The 20,394-nt window shown below is 38.1% G+C and overlaps 1 protein-coding gene across 1 annotated transcript in view; it reads left to right on the forward strand.

The window, feature by feature from the left end:
• Positions 1-12,866, forward strand: part of TDRD1 (tudor domain containing 1) — a 39,679-nt gene extending 26,813 nt beyond the window's left edge. The window contains exons 15-22 of the mRNA XM_021709766.1: positions 1,660-1,770; positions 4,712-4,990; positions 5,493-5,612; positions 7,034-7,153; positions 10,468-10,635; positions 11,507-11,731; positions 12,646-12,692; positions 12,774-12,866. Coding sequence (XP_021565441.1) covers positions 1,660-1,770; positions 4,712-4,990; positions 5,493-5,612; positions 7,034-7,153; positions 10,468-10,635; positions 11,507-11,731; positions 12,646-12,692; positions 12,774-12,866 — 1,163 coding nt within the window. The remainder of the gene's footprint in view (positions 1-1,659; positions 1,771-4,711; positions 4,991-5,492; positions 5,613-7,033; positions 7,154-10,467; positions 10,636-11,506; positions 11,732-12,645; positions 12,693-12,773) is intronic.
• Positions 12,867-20,394: the final 7,528 nt, after the last annotated feature.

Genomic DNA, 20,394 nt, shown 5'->3' on the forward strand with positions numbered 1-20,394 from the left:
TGCATTTTTTTCTCCCACTTTATCTTGGATATCAATTCACATTATTTTTCTATTTAATATAATTTTTATTTTGGAATAATTTTAGATTTGCATAAAGTTGCAAATATGGTACAAAGCGTGCTGCATACTCTCACTCAGCTTCTTCTATAGTTAACCTTAAGTGATCATGTCACATTCTGTGCAACAGAGACCAAGAGTGGCATATTACTATTGACTGAACTCCAGACTTTATCTGGATTTTGCTAGATTTTCCATTAATACCCTTTTCTTACTCCAGGATCCACTCCAGAATACCACTTTACTGTTTAGTCTCCCTTCTGTTTTTCATAGCTACATGATATTTCACTATGTGAATTTATCCTAATTTAATTAGGTGTGGATAAATATAGAACTGGGAGCTTTCAAGCTTTAATTACTAAAGCAATCGTTGTACTTTGTGATTTTACTTTGAGAGTTTATCTTTGGGATAAATTTTTAAAACTGTAATTATAGTATTAGGTCAGAATATGTGTGTGCTTGTGCTTTGAGAGCTTGTGTTCTTCCAGAGATTAGCAAAGCGATCCCCCAGCAACAGAATATGGAAGTCTCTTTTTCTATACCATTTCCTATAGGGTGTCCTTCAACTTTTTGATTTTGGCTAATCTGAAAGGGAAATTCCCATTTCTTTGAATGAGCCTTGACACATACTTGAAAGGCATTTTTGCAGGGCTCGGTGGCTCAGCCTGTAATCCCCCGCCTTTGGGAGGCTGAGGTGAGTGGACTGCCTGAGCCCATGGGTTCGAGACCCGCCTGGGCAGCGAGACCTCATCTCTACAATAAATCAAAAAATCAGCTGGGCGTGGTAGCGCATGCCTGTAATTCCGGCTACTCAGAAGGCTGAGGCGGAAGGATCTCCAGAGCCCAGCAGGTCAAGGCTGCGGTGGCCGGGAGCGGCCACTGCACTCCAGTCTGGGCGACCGAGTGAGACTCCAACTCAAAATAAAAAAAAAAAAAAGAAAGGCAACTACTTAGTGGTTCAGATACCTTTCTTCTACATGCTGAAGCTCTCCGTGGTCTGCTTTCCAAGCACACCTCTGGTGTCTCTCTCCAATGCCTTACCCTTCCACTTCTCTGTTTTGCCAGACTGCTCCCCTCCCAGGGTTTTTGGCTACCTAATTTGATAATTCTGTCCTTTGTCTCAGAGCTGTATCTTCCTTCTGGAATATCCTCTACTCTCTTTCAAATGTGGTATACCTCTAATTTCTCTAGAAACTTCCAGTATGCAGAGCTCACGAGTCCTCTGGCTTTCTTGGCATATGTTATCTGTGCCATCCATTTAGTAATTGTGTTCACTGTTTCAGGACAGCTTTTATGTAGCTTTCTCAATGGCCTTGTGTGCTATTTCCGTGTCCACATGCGAAGCTCATGCTTTAATATACTGATGATAATGCCACAGTTGTGTCTCTGTACCCAGTAAATCTTTAGTATTGGCTCTGAGTATTAACTAAATCATAACTTATTTACCCAAAAAGTTTTTAATAAGGAGAATCATTTAGTATACTTAATAGTTACTTTAGGATGTACCTGAGATTTTTATGATCAAAAAATTTCTGACTGTAAAGGAAAATCTATGTTCTATATTTGAAAATATTAAATGCTATGTGTGCAATGTATTTTCAGCTTTAAAGAAACTCAATGATTTGAACAAATCTTTAGCAAAATATTGCCAGGAGAAGTTGCCGAATGGTTTTAAGGCAGAAATAGGGCAACCTTGTTGTGCTTTTTTTGCAGGTAAGTTGCAGTTGGTATCATCTTGACTATTAGAACCTCCTATTTGTTAATATTCAACCTTTATTTTTAGTGCAAATACTTTTTACAGCCAAGGTTAAATGAATGCTTCGGATGTCATGGATTTTTCCTTTTCTTTTTATAACAACAAAACTCAAAGTGACACTTTCTTGCCTAAACTTTGTAAACATTATTATAATGCTTTTCCTTCCTGAATTTGTGATATTAAAATAAGTTAACTAATAACTGTTCACTATAGGTTCATTGTTTCTTTGGGTCACTCTGTACATGTTTACAGTATTTTTTAAATGTGTTTAATGAAATGCCTTCATTTTATTACAAGAGTTTTTCTACTATTTACTTCTTATATTACTTGACCAAGTTACAAATAAAATAATCTTTTTGATTTTGGCTAATCTGAAAGGTGAAATTTCCATTTCTATGAATAAGTCTTGTCACATACTTAAAGGCATTTTCTTTTTTTAAACTACTTAGTGGTTCACATACCTTTCCTCTGCATGTTGAAGCTCTCCGTGGTCTGTGCACCTGACCACAAATGAACTCTTTATATTGGATGTTAAAGTGTGGTACTATAAAAATTTTGGAGCCAGACATGGAGTCTGGTGCTGGTATTCCCAGCACTTTGGGAGGCAGAGGCAATAAGATTGCCTGAGCCCGGTGGTTCGAGACCAACCTGGGCAACTTGAAGAGACCTCATCTCTACAATAAATAGAAAGATCAACTGAGCATGGTGACATGCGCTTGTAGCTCCAGCTACTTGGAAGGCTGAGGCAGAAAGATCACCTGAGCCCAGAAGGTTAAGGCTGTGGTGGCCATGAGCATGCCATTGCACCCCAGCCTGGGTGACAGAGTGAGACTCTGGCTCAAAAAAAAAAAAAATTTTTTTTTTCATTTTAGGGATTTTTGAGTGAAAAACTAAAGATATAATCTGGGAAAGTGAGTAAATGTATTACTTACTTTAGACAAAGGGTGTCTTTTTCAAGATAAATATTTCAAATGTTAATAGAAGGGAAATGTTCCATTTCACAAACTTTGTGTTAAATCTAGGTGATGGTAATTGGTATCGTGCTTTAGTCAAGGAAATCCTACCAAATGGAAATGTTAAAGTACATTTTGTGGACTATGGAAACATTGAAGAAGTTACTGCAGATGAACTCCACATGATATCATCACAATTTTTAAAGCTTCCATTTCAGGGGATGCGGTGCTGGTTAGTAGGTATGGTACACGGTGCAAAATTTTCCTAACTATTTTCTAATACTTAGGTTATATAATCTAAGGGCTAACATCTACAATTTTAACATTTTGTGTGAGTTAAACGATTCTGCTTCATCTTATACGTTTCAGAAGTTTATTTTTTTAAGATATTGGCCAAAATGCTCAGTGTTGATATTAAAAGTAGAGAAGCACCTGCTTTACTAATAACTGGGAGTAAAAATTGACATGATCTTCTTGAAGACATTTTGCAGGATTCTTTAAGAGCCTCAAATATTCATACCTTCTGACTTAGTAATTTTACTTCTAGTAATTTATCCCAAAGAAATCTGAGAATTGCACTGAGATAGGCTGCAAGGAAATTAACCGTGCTGCTGTTAATAATAGCAAAACAACATAAATAGCCAATAATAGAAGACTGGTTAAATGATGATCCATATAATTGATAACAATAGTACCTATTTTATAGAGTTGTTGCAAGGATTAAATTAAGGTTTAGGACAGGATCTGGCATTCAGAAAATGCTACATATATAAATGTTTTTTGTTATTACCCAGTTATTAAGATGATGTTAAGTATATGTTATTGACATGAAGAATTGTTCATGATTTAAGTGAAGAAACAGGTTATGAAAGAGATGCAGGATAGAGTGATAAAACAGACTCCAGACCCAACTCTGCTATCTGTTAACTGAGAGACATTTAGGCAAATTATTTAAACTTTCTATGCTTCCATTTTCTCATTTGGAAAGTAATAGTGTCTTCCTGACTATAGAGTTGTTAAGAATAAAAATAAATAAATAAAACATAAAGCAAAAACAGTGCTTGGCATTATACCTATAACAGCAGTTATTATTATTGACACTTCTTTATAAGAGAATATATGTGTTTATGTGCATGTGTGGAATCTTCATCTGCACAAAAAAATTATGGAGGGTTGGATTCCAGAATGTTAATAGTGGTCACGTTGGGAAGCATAGATGCTCTTTCTTTTGCCAATTTGTTTTCATTCTACTTATTTTATGGTAGGTTTCAGAGTATTGTTCTTAATTACTATGTTTTCTGTCAGTACTTCTTAAAATATGGCCCCCAAACCAGCAGCAGAGAACTTGTTAAGAACCACAGATTCTCAGTTCCCACCCCAGACGTACTAAATTAGTAACTTTGGGTAGGGCCTCCAGTCAGTGTTTTAACAAGCCCACTAGGTGATTCAGATGCACATTCAAGTTTTAGAATCACTGTAAAGAAAATACAGTGTAAGCCAAAATTATCTGAGAAAAATAATTTTTGCTTAAGTAACTTAAAATGACATTTTGAAGATATTAGAAAACTGTCCACAAAAGTGATTCAGCTGGCAGCTTTTACCAGCATAATTGGTAACTCACAATTGTGTATGTAAAAGAACATGACAGTGGATTTTAAAGAAGTAATACTCCTATTTTTGCCTATTTGAAAAATGCCAGGTAAAGATAGGTTAGTGGAAAAAAGTAAGGAAAGATCCCGAACCTCCTAAAACCCTATTGTGTATTAGCAAATGCAAAGTTTTCTGTTACTTAGACACGGAGGATGTAGCTATATAATTGAGTTTTGAAAAAAGATACTGAAAACTGCTGACCTGAAAGGTTGGCAAGGACCCAGTCCTAGATACTACTGAAGCAAAAATGCAGCTTGTGCACAGGGTTCCTCTTAATACTGTTCTTATTTTCCAGATGTACAGCCTAGAGACAAACATTGGACTAAAGAAGCCATAGCAAGATTTCAGATGTGTGTTGCAGGGATAAAAATGCAAGCCAGAGTGGTTGAAGTCACTGAAAAAGGGATGGGAGTTGAACTCACTGATATTTCTACTTCTTATCCCAGAATAATTAGTGATGTTCTGACTGATGAATATCTGATTTTAAATGCTGGTTCACAACATAAAGACTTGCCAGATAACATACCTGTTAGTAAACATGATCTTCAAATTGATGATGCACAGGGACTTCAAGGTAACATTTTTACACCATTTATTTGTTATTTAAATTTGTTATCCTTTGCTTTTATAAGCTATGAACATTTTTTTCATCTCAAATTACACAGTTTTTCTGTAGAGATACACTTTGTGGATGTTGATTAATAGGCTATTAATATTAATGAAACATTGAACAAATATTATACTCATTTTTAACATAATTATCAGATACACATGTATCATATAGCTATATCTCCCTTAAAGTTTGAGTAAACTATAAGAATTATATTAAATATACTATAGAGATGGAAATATACTACAGGAGTGTAATAGTTCAAGGATTCTCATTATAAATGGAACTTTATTGTAACACCCACAGAATCCCTTAAGTTGAAAGACTGCTTTGTGAAAATAAAGATTTTCATTTTGGGGATTTGAGAATGTTGATAATCAGCAGTTGATGAACAAATTGAATTAAATATATTCCTAGGAAAGAATAGTACATTTTATTTTATATAAGGCCTGTTTTGTATTTTTAGCCATCTCTTCAGCTGAGCAATGGAAGACGATAGAACTGCCAATTAATAAGACTGTAGAAGCAAACATATTAGAAATCATAAACCCAAACTTGTTTTATGCTCTACCAAATCAGAGGCCAGGTGAGAAACCAACATTTGAGATTTATTTATGTTCGTCTTTTAAACTCTATACTGAAAGTGCTTATATTGAACTCCTTGAAGGGGGTGAGGGGGAGGGTGATGATTTTTGTTTCACTCACCATTTTACGGAAGAATTGACCAGACACCATGACACTTAAGGCAAATTTAGCTGTAAAGATACAAATGGGAATATGAAGGAACACTCTACATTGAGCACCTACTCAGTTGCCCAGTCTTGAGAATCTACGGTGTTGTTTTTTTTTTTGGAGGGGAAGGTAGGTAGGGGTTGGAGTCTCACTGTCACCCAGGCTGTAGTGCAATGGCGTGCTCACGGTCACCACCACAGCCTCAACCTGCTGGGCTTAGGCAATCCTGCCTCATCCTTCCAAGTAGCTAGAGCTACAGGTGCACGCCACCATGCCTGGCTAATTTTTGTGATTTATAGTAGAGACAAGGTCTCACCAACTTGCCCAGGCTGGTCTTGAACCCCCGGACTTAGGCAATCCTCTTACCTCGGCCGCCCAAAGTTCTGGGATTATAGGCTGAGCCACTGAGCCTGACTGAGAACCTACAGTTTTTTATATCAAAACGGTGTCCTTAATTACTGTATAATTTCTTGTCCCAAAAAAAAACTATGTTGAATTATATTTACTGTTTAAGATATATTGAAAGACTTGTAATCAGTCCATTATCATAGTTTTACTACATCTCAGAGACTTAGGCAAATGTTTCACTGGAACTAATTATGAGGAAAAGTAGCATATAAAACTTGATTTTTAGGATTCCTGTTTTGTTTCATGGAAGTTTACAATCAAGGAATCTCTATATGTGTATGAGTATATCCTTAAAGTGTCTGCAGGTGAGTTGGTGCAAGTGAGGTGGTGTATTCAAAATAATCTGCTGCATTTTAAGGCTGAAAAAATGAACCTTTGTTTCAAATTGCCAAACTTAAAATTGTGATATTGTCAATAACTGCTCTTACATTTATCTCCAATATTTAAAAAATTATCTTTAATTTGTATATTAAAAAGCAGGAGTTTAGGATGATTTGATTCTGACAACAACATAAGGTATGATGAATTGGAAATACTTTGAGGATAATTTTTTAAAGTAAAACACACTTACTGAAAAGTATACCCCAAAATTGTAAAAATACAGCTTTATAAGTTTTTATCGAGTGAACACACTATTATAACCACCCTGATCAAGAAATTGGTCTGCCAGAGGCTTCCTCCATGCACCCTCCTGGTGCTGATTGCATCCCTTCTGCAAAAGACAACCAATAGTGGTTATTTTTAACATATGACATGTATTTTAATACAAAATAGTTTTTTGATTGATTAGGCTTGACATTCTTTTGATTACTGTTGTTAGTGGCATTGGAAATGTTCTTCACAAAATATTGCTTTTATATATTTTAGAAAACCACGAAAAACTACTGTGTATTCTGACAGCCAAGTTGTTAGAGTATTGCAATGCTCAGGAAAGTCCACCATCCTATAGACCAAAAATTGGAGACGTGTGCTGTGCCAAATACACAAGTAAGGTTCTTTTAGGTAAAATATTAAAGGGAAAATATTTAAGCTGTTTTCTCTTACATGAGATTGTGTAGGTTTTGTTATTTTAGATGCTTCATTTGGCTATGTAGAGAGGAAAGACAAGGTTGTAGGTTTAATTCATAAGTTGGGGTCATTCTACCTTTCCATTCTGTATAGAGTATTTTTAGACAAGGATATATAGGTAGATTTATACAAATATGTCAGTACTTACAGATAACCAGCTCTGGATTGTGGTATATCAATAACATATCAACATTACATTTATATGTGGAGGGATTGTAAATAATTTATTGAGCTCTATATGTGAATGTACTTAAAGAATGAGATTCTTCAGAATCATACTCATTGATTAGGGTATACTTTAACCATTCTCCTGTTTACTATTTCATTTTAATAAATTTTCTTTGCTAATATAAATAACACTTGCAGCAAATATTCTGTTTTGCCTCTGGGATCAAGGTAACATGAGACATAGGGCTGTTTCAGTGTCCTCAGTCGGGTTCTGGTTGGCAGGCCTATTATTAGGGAGTGAGGGTATAGGGGGAATGGGTGGACATGGCTGTTGCCAGTCCCTGGGCAGATGGGGCTGGTGGCAGGATGACAGCTAAGCAGGGATGGAGCTGAGTTCCCATGGGGACAAGGCTGCTTTCAGTCAGTAGCTCGGTTAGGGAGAGAGTCTGAGAGTCTGCAGCTGGGGCTTGGGCCTGCCTTTTCAGAACAGCCTTCCTCAATCTTGGACTCCACTGGAGTTTCGAAGCCTCCTACCTGGATCACATAGCTCCCACAGAGACACTTCTTTCTGTCTGTGACTGACTGCCAGATTGTTTTTTCTGGGGACCTCCTACTCCACTGTCTTGCTGATATCACTGCCTTGTTTTGTTTTTCTTGTGTATGCAACTGCATCTACACTCTCTCCCCCATTCTTCCCAATAAAAATATAATATTTGGTTCGATAAGTATTCTGGGTTACTTTTTTTAGGACTGATATACATGCATACACAATTGAGCTTTGTAATGTGCTATGATTACATTTCTCTCTTTCCACTTCTGTTGTTGTGTTCTATATACTTTAATTATCTCCAGTTCTCTGCATTAGTGCAAATTCCCTCAAAGATCACTTCATGTACCTTATCAACTTTTTATCATATTGAAAGCATCTTCAGCCTCTGACCTACTCCTATTGAGATTGCTTGTCCTCCAGGCCTGAGCTGTTATCCTGAGTATTTTCTTCAACATCATGCTGAGATTATTTCAGTGCTGCCCCTCCCCTCTTTATTTCCTGGATTTCTCTACCACCCCACCTTGTTAGTTAGATTTCTACCTCCCTTGGTTTTCTGGATCCTGACCTCTCTTGATTTATTCCAGTATTTGGGTGGTTCCAGTGCTTCAGAATCTGAGAAAAGGTGCATGTAAGACAAATTTTCTATTATGTCCCATGTTAGAAAAAAGTCTTTCATTCTATCCTAACAGTTAATTGATAGCTTGCTTGCTTGGATATAGAATTCTAGATTGGAAGTCATCTTCCCCTTAAACTTTTGAAGGCATTACTTTTATTGTGTTTTAGCTGTTGGTGTTTCTGGTCAAAAGACAGATGTTATTCCAGAATTTCCAGACTTTTGGTATATTTTTTTCCTTTCTGGAACTGTTAGTGTGTCCTTCATCTGTGTTTTGAAATTTGTGATGTGCCTTAGTGTGGTGCTTTTCTTTCTACCATAGTGTTGGGCACTCAGCGGGTTGGCCCTTAAATCTAGAAATTCATGAGCTTCAGTTCTAGGGAATTTTCCTGAATTCATGCTTTCATTTTCTTTTGTTTTCTTTTAGGAGCTCCGTGTCTTCTAACATTGGACTTGAACTCTTTTACTGAATCTCTTCTTTTCTCTTTTGTCTTATCTGTCCTATTTTTCAAGAGATTTCTTCAATTTCATTTTCCAGCTTACTGAAGTTTAGATTTCTGATACCACATTTTTAATCTCTTTTTTTTGAGTTGGTTTCTCACTCTGTCACCCAGGTGATCCTTCTGCCTCAGCCTTCTAAGTAACTGGAACTACAGGCGTGTGCCACCACACCTGGCTAATTTTTTGATTTATTTTAGAGATGAGGTCTCACCAAGTTTCCCAGGCTGGTCTCGAACCCATGGGCTTCAAGCAGTCCTCTTACCTCTGTCTTCCAAAGCGCTGGGATTACAGGTGTGAGCCACTGCGCCTGGCTCAGTTTTAACTTCTGTAGCCTTTTTGTATCTTGTGTGTGTGTGTTTTGTTATTATTATTATGCTCTTATTTCAAGAGTGGAATGTCATTTCTCCAAGGATGTTACTGTCATTCTTTTAATTTTCATTGTCTTCTTCCTTCCTTGTCTGTTTCTCTGAGGTCCGATTTTGCTTGTTTTTGTCTTTTCTGTCTTGTTGAAGGCTTTCTTCATATATCTGGTGATGCTTTGTTATCCACATGTTTAAGATGGGGCACTAAGAAGTTATTTGGAAGTGCAGTGTGTGGGCAGTGTTTATCCACTGGTGACCTTCACTGTATGTGGTCTGGCTCTGCCATGTTACTGGGGGCTTCCAGTGTGAGTATCTTGCAGTGCTCTCACTTGGATTGGTTGTCTCCTGCCTTAAGTGCATAGCTTGCCTGACAGTGTTAAGTTCTCCCTCCTCTGCTCTGTCTCATGTTCCGCAGTCCATAGTCTCTCTGTAGATGAAACCTCTAATCTGCCTCTGGGTAAAAGTATTTACCTAGAAAGAAGGCATTCTAAGCTTTATTAAAATACATAAAGCTCATCGTTCTCTTTAGCAACTTTAGAAATAGGTATTATATGTAAATGTGTTTATGAACCAAAGTCTATTCAGATGTCTTGGGAAGCAACTCTCCTTCCTTTGTCCAATTCTCATTTCTGTCTCCATCTTTACTTCTACTTTTGAATGAGTGGTACCAATTATTGAGCCTTGGGAGTTGGGGATTTGAGATGCAAACTGGGAAGTTTCTTAGCTTCCCCCACTGCCAGCTTTGTTGAGCTACTTGGCTCAGCTAAATCATTTTCATTCATGCATCTGCTTTCTAGCTTTCAATATTATATTTTCATCCCTCTTCCTCTCTATCCTTGTGACTTAGACCCTTAAAAAACCTGTTATCTTTTTAGTAGGATTTAGAAGTAGAGGTAAATGCTTATATTTAATCTGGATTCTAACCAGAAATTTGGGCATGAACTTTAGGTGATGCAAATGTAACTTTGAATAGCCATCTTTTAAGGCAGGACAAGTCATTGACAATGACATCTTACCTGAGATTTCATTATATTTTCAGATGATGATTTTTGGTATCGTGCAGTTGTTCTGGGGATGTCAGAAACTGATGTGAAAGTGCTCTATGGAGACTATGGAAATATTGAAACCCTGCCTTTTTCCAGAGTGCAGCCCATCACCTCCAGCCACTTGGAGCTTCCTTTCCAAATTATTAAATGTTCTCTTGAAGGTAGACAATTAAGTCACTTTCCAGATTGGGTATCTGGGGGATTTTTTCCTTCCTATTTATGTTTCATAGATCTAAGTTTAAATCAAATGTGTATTTCAAGTAACTGCCCAGATTTTTAAGGATCAAGTAGAGTTTTCAAAGAAATTTCATGTCCTTTATTTAATTTTTGCAAAAGCTATATTTAGTTAGTCTGTCTTTGTTTTACAGTTTAGTTTCAGGGTACCAAGGTTCAGGAATTATATTTTGCCCCAGATTGCCGAGCTAGTAAGTGGCAAGGCCAGAATATGAGTCTGGTTGTTTGACCTCTCATTTGGTGTCTTTCTGCTTTGTCACAGCTCTATTTAGGGACTAAAGGCATTTAAATGGCACCACCTTTGGTCACTTTACTGTGCCTACTAAGTCTGTCTATATTGAACTCTTCGGTTAGAATTTGAATAAAGTTAACCAAAAATACTTAAAGTAGCTTTTCGCTGTTACTCCTGACATTTTAACGCGGAGGCCCTAGCAGGTAATACCATACTCTTTGTGCCCGCCATTGCCTCATGGTCCACTTTGGTCTTGACTCAGAGAGAGAGTTGGAAGATTGTCTTGTTTTTTTTCTTTTTTGCTTCTCCCATTGGAATACATGAGGGCAGACATTTGGTCTGTTTTGTGCCTTCTAGACCAAGATTAGTGCTTGACACCTTATAGGTGATCAATAAATATTTACTGAATGAATTCAATTCTTTTAATGCAACAGCAATAGTACATCAAAGCATGCCTAAATCTAGCAAACCAATAAGTTTTTGTTTATTATTCTTAGATAATTTATCTGAATATTACCTTTTTTAAAAGGACTTGAAGACTGACTATAATGTTCCATTTTTTCCAGGACTAACAGAATTGAGTGGAAGCTCCTCTCAATTAATACTGCCACTAAAAAATCTCATGTTGAATCAGAATGTAATGCTTTCTGTGAAAGGAATTACTAAGAATGTCCATACAGTATCGGTTGAGAAATGGTCTGAGAATGGCAGTGTTAGTATTATTGATAAGCTGGTGACATTTGGTCTGGCAAAAAACATCACACCTAAAAACCAAAGTGCTTTAAATAAAGGTATTAAGTGTTATTAATAACAGATGTAAGTGTAATGAGTAACACATCATCAATTTGATTGACTTGACCTTTCCTCACTCTCTCTGGCCACACACTCTTCTTTTTCCCAAATCCAGTAGCAGGGAGGGCTCCAAGTCCTGTTGCAACCTTAGAGGAGCCACCTTGATGGAAGCGGTCCTCTGAGTCCAGATATTCCTCGGGTCAGGCTTAGCAACTTTTTGTGAGAATTGGCTCTGAGAATATTGGAAATGTCAGACATTCTGCATGCACCTTACAGCCAGTTTACTTTTGATCCTGATCAGAATGAGAACTCAGTATTTTTGAGATGAATCATTCTCCATAAGATGTATATTTGGCAGACCTGCGCCAGGCTCAGTGGCTTACACCTGTATTCTCAGCACTTTAAGAGGCCAAGGCAGATTGCTTGAGCCCAGGAGTTCGAGATCAGCCTAGGCAACATAGCAAGACCTCATCTACAAAAAATTAAAAAATTAGCCAGGCATGGTAGCGCATACCTATAGTCCCACTACTTGGGAGGCTGAGGCCGAAGGATTGCCTGAGCCCAGGAGGTTGAGGCTGTAGTGAGCTATGATTGTGCTGCCGTAGTCCAGCCTGGATGACAGACAGACCCTGACTCAAAAAAAAAAAAAAAAAGGCAGACCTGCCCTCAATCAAATAGAGAGATTCCATATATTGTAGACAAAGGACCTGAACCTTGCAGCTTTTGGTATTATTTTGGTCAAATCCAGGTCACAGCAGTAGATAACATCAAAGCCTAGATGGATCCATAATGTTCTTTGTAGTTGGATCCCATGCATGAGGGCAGATCTGTGTTTGTTTAGACTCCAGGTTTTTCTTATCCACATTGTATGTTATCTAATGGCTTTTTTTTTTTTTTTGGTCTATGCTTTTAGGAAAGACATGTAGGATGAATTGCTGCTGCACAGAGTTACAGAAACAAGTAGGTAAAATTATCCTCAAGTGAAATTACACTCTTAACATTTTTAGAAATTAAATTATACTATTTCTTTTTCACCCATAGGTTGAGAAACACGAACAGATCCTTCTCTTCCTCTTAAACAATCCAACCAATCAAAATAAATTTATTGAAATGAAAAAACTGTTAACAAGTTAAGTAAGTTAAATTTGATGTTTTTGCCACTTCTGTAATCAACAGAAGGATATCTCCAGTCATGTTGTCAGGATAGATCTAATGGAGTAAAACCTGTCGTAAGGCTATACTTCATTTTGTGCTCTAGTGATTTAAGGTCTGGATGTGATTTTTTTGCTGTCTTCATAGGTTTGATCTGATGATCATTTTCCTTTGGCACCGCTAATGGAACTGAGCCTAGAGGTGTTTTGATAGCAACAACCTGTCCTTATTGTTGTTCAATTTTTGAGAATGTTCATGTTATTGATACATAGAGGGACTTATAAAATTGTTGTGAGGTAAAGCTTAGACTCAAATTATTTGTGTCTAGGTTTAAAATTAGCTGAAATCTCACTTGTGCACAGTGCTGTACAAATATTTAGCACTTTTTTGTAAGAAGTACCTAAAGGGTCAAGATCAGAAAGTGGTCTCCACTGACAGTGGTATTTCCTTTCAAAACAAAACGTACTGCTCCCTTTTGACTGTGGTGATTCTAGTATTTAAAGAGTATGTTGGTGAGTTTTAAACCGATGGTTCCTCCCTTCCTTTCTTGGGTCCTTTGTCCTAAGATGGCTCTCAGAAATTACTTTATGACCAATGGCCGTTAGAACTTCTGATAAAATTTTCCTCCTTACCGCTTTGAGTTGTTATAATTCCAGCCAAAAGCAAAGGAACTTTAATTTACTTACGATGTGTGCTTTTGGTGGCAAACATGCAGTTTATATTAGATTGTTCAGAAATAGTTCAGGAGGCTATATTGTGAAATTTTTATGGGCATTGGTAACTCTCAAGTAGGAACCAACTGTATTGAAACATATTTTTCATGTGGTATTGTACTGCTTCTTTGTTACTAAAAAAGGTTCAACTGAATTCTAAGTAAATGTCATTAATGCAAGATCAACAGTCTCATGATTTATTTTCTTTTCAAATTTTTGTTCATTTTTAATAAAGGCAGACTTACGGTTGCAATTACAACTTTTAGTCTTTTCTAATACATTGTTTTAACAATGCTGTTTTGTGTGCTTGAGTTTAAAATCTTCACCTAAGACCAGAAGGTCGAGGCTGTGGTGAGCTGTGATTGTGCCACTGCAGTCCAGCCTGGGTAACAGACAGTGAGACCCCGACTTAAAATCTTAAATTTAATGGTTATTTTTATTTCATAGGTTAAGGAACATGCAGTGAATGACATGGACTTCTGGAATTTAGTCCCAGTATCAAGTCATTATATTTTTAACCAAGTTGGTTAACTTCCATGTGCTTTTTATCTGTGTAATAGGCTTTTTTTAATAAGAATATTGAGAGAGCCTACACATATAACTTAAGATGAAACTTATTTTCTATTATTTTTCAATAGATTGAAGACAGGGTTTAGTACCTTTAAAAAAAAAAACTTGATTTGAAGCATAGTAGTTGAACTGGCTTTTCCCCTACTGTGAGAATAAATATATACTTTATTTATATTTGAATGTAGTAAAATACCTTGTATTTGGGTAGTTATTTACAAAGCACTTTTATATCTAGTCACATACTTAACCTTCACAATACCTTTGATAAGAAAGTAAGCCCCATTTGACAGATGAGGAAGCTGAGGCTCACAGAGATTGCATGACTGTCCAGAATCACACACACAGACTGGACTTATGACTCAAAACTGGCTTCTGTCTACTGCCCCTCCCTGCTACCTGTATGCCACAGTATCTTTTAGAGTAAATCAGTTCCATAGGGCAAGAAACTCTAGAGGGTTATCTTAGAAAAAAAGTAATTTACATGGTTGCTTAAACATTTAAGCATACTTCTTTCATTATGGTGAAAATACGCTTCAATATTTACTCTCTCCTTTAAATTCTTCCTAGAGATAGAATGTGTTAAAATTTTATTTCATTATCTCTGGAGAAATATATTAATTTAATTGTAAAATTGCTTAAAGAAGAGTGCTGTAGTGATGAGAACATAAAAGCCTCTGTAATCTGTTGCTCAAAAGTGATAGATACTTCAACACGCCAGTTATTATCAATTATCTCCTATGTGAAGGGGAGTGCAAACAGCTATATTTTATATTTGTGAAGGGGAGTATAAACAGCTATACTTAAAATATGTCACGTTGCCGGGCTCGGTGGCTCAGCCTGTAATCCCAGCGCTTTGGGAGGCTGAGGTGAGTGGATTGCCTGAGCCCGCGGGTTCGAGACCCGCATGGGCAACGAGACCTCATCTCCACAATAAATCCAAAAATCAGCCGGGCGTGGTAGCGTGCACCCGTAATTCCGGCTACTTGGAAGGCTGAGGCGGAAGGATCGCCGGAGCCCAGCTGGTCAAGGCTGTGGTGGCCGGGAGCGGCCACTGCACTCCAGTCTGGGCGACAGAGTGAGACTCCATCTCCAAAAAAAAAAAAAAAAAAAAAGTCACATTATGATGGTGCTTAACTTTTTTAACCAACAGATCTGACTTAAATGCATAATTTTAGTTTAAAGTGAATGTTTGGTTTGCTTGCACTTGAAATAGAAATTAAGAGCGATAGGGATTGAGTTTTTACATAAGGCATAATGATAGTTATTTTTCTCTTTCAGAGTCTTTCTTGGAGATAAACACTTATGAGAAGGAAATAGCAAAAGCTAAACTTAGGATAGAAAGTACAGCATTTTGTGTTTTTGTTTATAGGAACCTCTTCTTTGCTTTTTTTTAACAACCTTTTGGGCCTTCATTTTTGCTTGCCGCCATTTTTCTATTAGATTGGTTGGCTTTATTTTTTTCCTCTAAGTTCCTCCCACCAAATAAGTAAATACTGTGTAAAAGATTCATACCAAATTTATGGAACTACTGGGAAGGAATATACAGGGGCTTTCTACTTTCTATATAACTTTTTATTACTTACAGGTACTGGAGAAAATATGAGTCCATGTTAATGCTGTATAAATCTAGTTGGTGGATATGCAGGTTTTATTATTTTTTGTACGTTTGAGACATTTCCTAATAAAATGTTTACTGTCATCACCTGTCTGTTCCACATAATAAATGTCCTTTGTTACTGCTCTTCTTTTCCCACCTGCTCTAAGGACAGCTGCTTTCTCTCCATCCTTAGTTGGATCACTTATCTTTTGACCTTTTGACCCCAAATCTGTGCCACTCCTACTGGGGAAGGAACTTTCTCTTTCTGCTTCTGCCATCCATCCATACCCTTTCAAATTTGTAGCCAGTTAGATTTTTATTGTAGATAGAATTTACTGTTTTCTGAAGCACAAATGTAGCGAACGGTTTGTTAAAAAACTGAGTTAGAGTATAATTTTTCTTGAGCACATAAAGTAATCTTACAGTTTCCTAAATGTGTGTGCAGAATGAACCAGCTGACTTTCCTGCCAACTTCCAAGTTTCTATTTGGGAATTTTTTTCTGACTTAATTTCAGACTATGACAACCTAAGAAGTTGTTTGTCACCAACTCAAGCAGATACTTAAAAGACTTTCTTTTTGCTTTTTACTGGTAATGTATGTCAGCTAATTTGTTAGAATAAATAGAATTTCTCCTCATGCCTGTAATCCCAGCACTTTGGGAGGCAGAGGTGAGAGGACTGCCTGAGCTCAGGGCTTCAAGACCAGCCTGGGCACCTTTGTGAGACCTCGTCTCTACAATAAAAAAAAATTTAGCCAGACATGTTGGCACATGCCTGTATTTCCACCTACTTGGAAGGCTGAAGTGGAAGGATCACCTGTACCCAGCAGGTCGAGGACGAGGCTATGGTGACTACTGCATTCCAGCCTGGGTGACAGAGTGAGACTCCAACTCAAAAAGTGGGGGGAAAAAAAAGTTCAAACATTGATGTGCCTCCATTAGATAAAAGTTTATGCTGCTTTGCCCAATAAAATCCACTTGTCAACCAGCTTCCCTTGTGCTGTTATTACTAGAATTTTGCCCCCTTTTTTGTGCATACCAAGAGCACGGATCCTTCATTTGTTCATACTGTCTGCTTCATTCTAGCCGCAATGGAAATGCAGGTGACTATGGAATTACAAAATTGCTCATTTTTATTAAGGAAAATTAGGGAAACAAGGGACACAGAATTGTAAATCAAAGTTTATTTCTTTAAATTCCAATATTTTATTATATGGTACTAGAAATTTGAATAGAAACTTTTAATTAAATGAAATTTAATAACATTTGGTGATTCATCTATTTGGCTTGTTCCCCAAAAAAGACATCTATAGCACTAATTTCACAAATAGAGATATGTGTTAAATATCTCCTGGATTAATTTGATATACTGGCCCACTGGGTCTTATTTCTGAGTAGGTTTAACAAGTTTTCTATTTTAAGTAACATGTCAGCTGCATGTTTGATTCATTCTGCAAATATTTAGCTCCAACGATGAGCCTGACATGGTAGGTCCTGGATTTATTGCTTAGTAGGGCCAGCGTGGCCCTGTCACACCAACCAAGCCCTGTCTTCTGATCCCCTCACATTACTTAGTTTGGTCATAGTTAAATAGAGCTGAAACCATGTATTTGAGCAGATAGTTTATTCCAAGGGTGGAGACCTTGTAAATACTGAGATAAATCCTATCCAGTTTGCCAGGGAACAGATTTGTAAGAGATTAAACAGTGAACTCCTGGGACTTGACAGGAAAAAAATGGCATATTCGATGTGCCTTTTGCTTTGCTAGAATTATTTTGCTGTAGCAGCTAGAAATGTAAAAGTCTCACAATTGTGAATGGCAGTGATTAATATTCTGAAATTAAGCTCTTTTGCCATGTAATAGCATCGGAAACCATCACATGAGGATCCTTACCAATAGGACACTAAACTTCTGCCAGATTCCAGAAAAGGAATTATATCATCGCAAGACTCACTACTGGGAAAGTGCCAGCCAGAAACAGCCATTGGGTATATTAGTGGACTCCTCACCAACGCAACTGCATGAGTTTGACAAGTTAGGTCTTCTAAGATTTGCCAAAGAACACCTGGGCTACTCACCAGTGTGGGTGGTTCTGTAGACAGACTTGTGCCCAATTTTTAATACACACATAAGATTCTAGGGATGGTTTTTGTTTTGCTTTTCCTGATAAAAGCAATTGGAGGACAGCCTGTGGTTCTAAGCATGCAGTTAAGAAAGAGTAGTAGGTTGGTTTCGCTCACTGGAATTAAAGTGAGATTCATTTAGCAGAATACTGCCCAGTGGTAGAAGGCTTGATCAGAGAACCCTTAATGTTCCCATACTGCCCTGGTCTGGGCACTGCAGTCTGACCTCTAGGGAAGTTCTTGCATCTTGACTGTAGCTTCAGATAACCTAAAACTGGCTTCTTTTAAGGCTATAGCTGCCTAGCCCCAGCCATTTTCCTGTGCTTGCTTATTCCCTTGAGACCCTGAGAAGATGTTTTTTGACACCTGGTGGTGCTGCTAGCCTTTTGATTAGGAGGTACCTACCTTCTGTGATGTGAACCTTTCAGGAAGGGAGATGTGTTTTGATGCTTCTTATAAGTCAGGAGCAAGAGCTGACTCTGCCTCCTAGGTACACTCAGATGTCTCTCAAAATGCATTCAACAAATACTTAAGGCATATGTATACATGTGAAAACGAAACAAAATTCATGAGACTGGTAATTTGGAGAGAAGGAACAACACAGAAGTGTTGATATTTTTATGTAGAGCACTTAACACAGTTTTAAACATTGAATGGTACCCAAGCCTGGGTCTCTATAGACATTTCATGCTTAATTGATTCAGCCACCAAGCACCACATTCCCCTAAAGCAAATCCAGTGTAACTTTGTACATAATTCTCACTATCGTAAGAAGGACCAAGAGCGGGGCTCAGTGCCTCAGCCTGTAATCCCAGCACCTTGGGAGGCTGAGGCAAATAGATTGCCTGAGCCCATGGGTTTGAGACCAGCCCGGGCAACTTGGCGAGACCTCATCTCTATAATTTTTTTTTTTTTTTGAATTGGAGTCTCTGTTGCCCAGACTGGGCCACCGCAGCCTCGCCTGCTGGGCTCCAGCAATCCTTCCGCCTCAGCCTTCCAAGTAGCTGGAATTACAGGCATGCGCTACCACGCCCAGCTGATTTTTTGATTTATTGTAGAGATGAGGTCTCGCTGCCCACGCGGGTCTCAAACCCGTGGGCTCAGGCAATCCACTCACCTCAACTTCCCAAAGGCACGAGATTACAGGCTGAGCCACCAAGCCCGGCTTCATCTCTATAATTAAAAAAAAAAAAAAATCTGGGTAGTGCGCTCCTGTAGTTCCTGCTCCTTGGAAGGCTGAGGCGGAAGGATCGCGAGAGCCCAGCAGGTCGACCCTGGGATGACCATGAGCGTGCCACTGCACTCCAGCCTGGGCAATGGAGTGAGACTCCAACTTAAAAAAAAAAAAGGCCAGGGATGGATTCTTCAACCCTTAGAACACTTGTTGCCTGTTCCAAATCTAGGGGCTTTACCTTTGAGATGGCAGGGATTCTATAGAGGATAGAGTTCTAACTGTTGTACTTACCACCCTTTATAGGTCAGGAAACAGCAATCAAATGTTAAGCATCTTAGCCAAAAGGCAGGAGAGCTGTTTGGGAACCCCTGAGCTCCCTATCTCCTGAGTGCTTCCTGATGATGCGTGACACCAAGTGCTGAAGTCTCCATCTATCTCTGCATGGAATTCAGTCATCGTTGTGTCTTGTGTGTTTACGACTGAGCTACTGTACAGGGCGGCTTGTGAATTAACGTTTTTAAAATGAGCATTTAATGTGTACAAGTTGTCAGGCATTGGGACTGCAAAGATGAGTAAGGCAAAATTCTGGAAGCAAGGTGCTCACAAGCCCTTTGGTGGCTTTTTTGAACAACTCTTCAATTTCTCTTAATTTTCCTAAAGGAAGAGTTGTCACCCTGCTGGTCACTCGTCACTCTCCAGATCCTGGGCCATGTGCCTTCCTCCTCCCCACATGCACACCCGATGGCAAGACTTGCTAGGTATCTGGGGCAGACTGACTATCTACCTTGATAAGAAGAAGTAGGAAGCAATTAGTATATCAGCGTTTATACTTTTAGTTCTTAATCGTGGAATGGAAATGTGAATTACCTCCAACTAGACATGTCAGGAACACCCAGGGTTGAAATTTGGCATCTTCTAAGTGAACCTTATCAGGCAGAAGTATGCTGGTAAGTATTGAACAGCCAGCATAAGGGGTGGGGGAGGGGATGTCAGAGAAGGAATCTCCATATTGACCATGACCTGGGGTCTGCCATTCTTGGACTTTTCTGGAGTGGCACAGGCTACTCGCTACATGTGGTGATTGAGTACTTGGAATGGAGATAGTCTAAATGGAGATGTGCTGTGAGTGTAAAATATAGGATTTTGAAAGATTTGGTAAGAAATGTTTTTTACATAGATTACATTTGAAATATTTTTTTAGGTTAATATTGAAATCTAGTTTGCCTGTTTCTTTTCACTTAAATATTTTTTGATTTTCAACATAATTCATGGGTTCGCATCTTTTTTTTTTTTTGAGTTGGAGTCTCACTCTGTCGCCCAGACTGGAGTGCAG

This window comes from Carlito syrichta, unplaced genomic scaffold (genome assembly GCF_000164805.1).
Source record: "Carlito syrichta isolate Samal-C Ts95f unplaced genomic scaffold, Tarsius_syrichta-2.0.1 Scaffold281088, whole genome shotgun sequence".
In the NCBI taxonomy this organism is placed as follows: domain Eukaryota; kingdom Metazoa; phylum Chordata; class Mammalia; order Primates; family Tarsiidae; genus Carlito; species Carlito syrichta.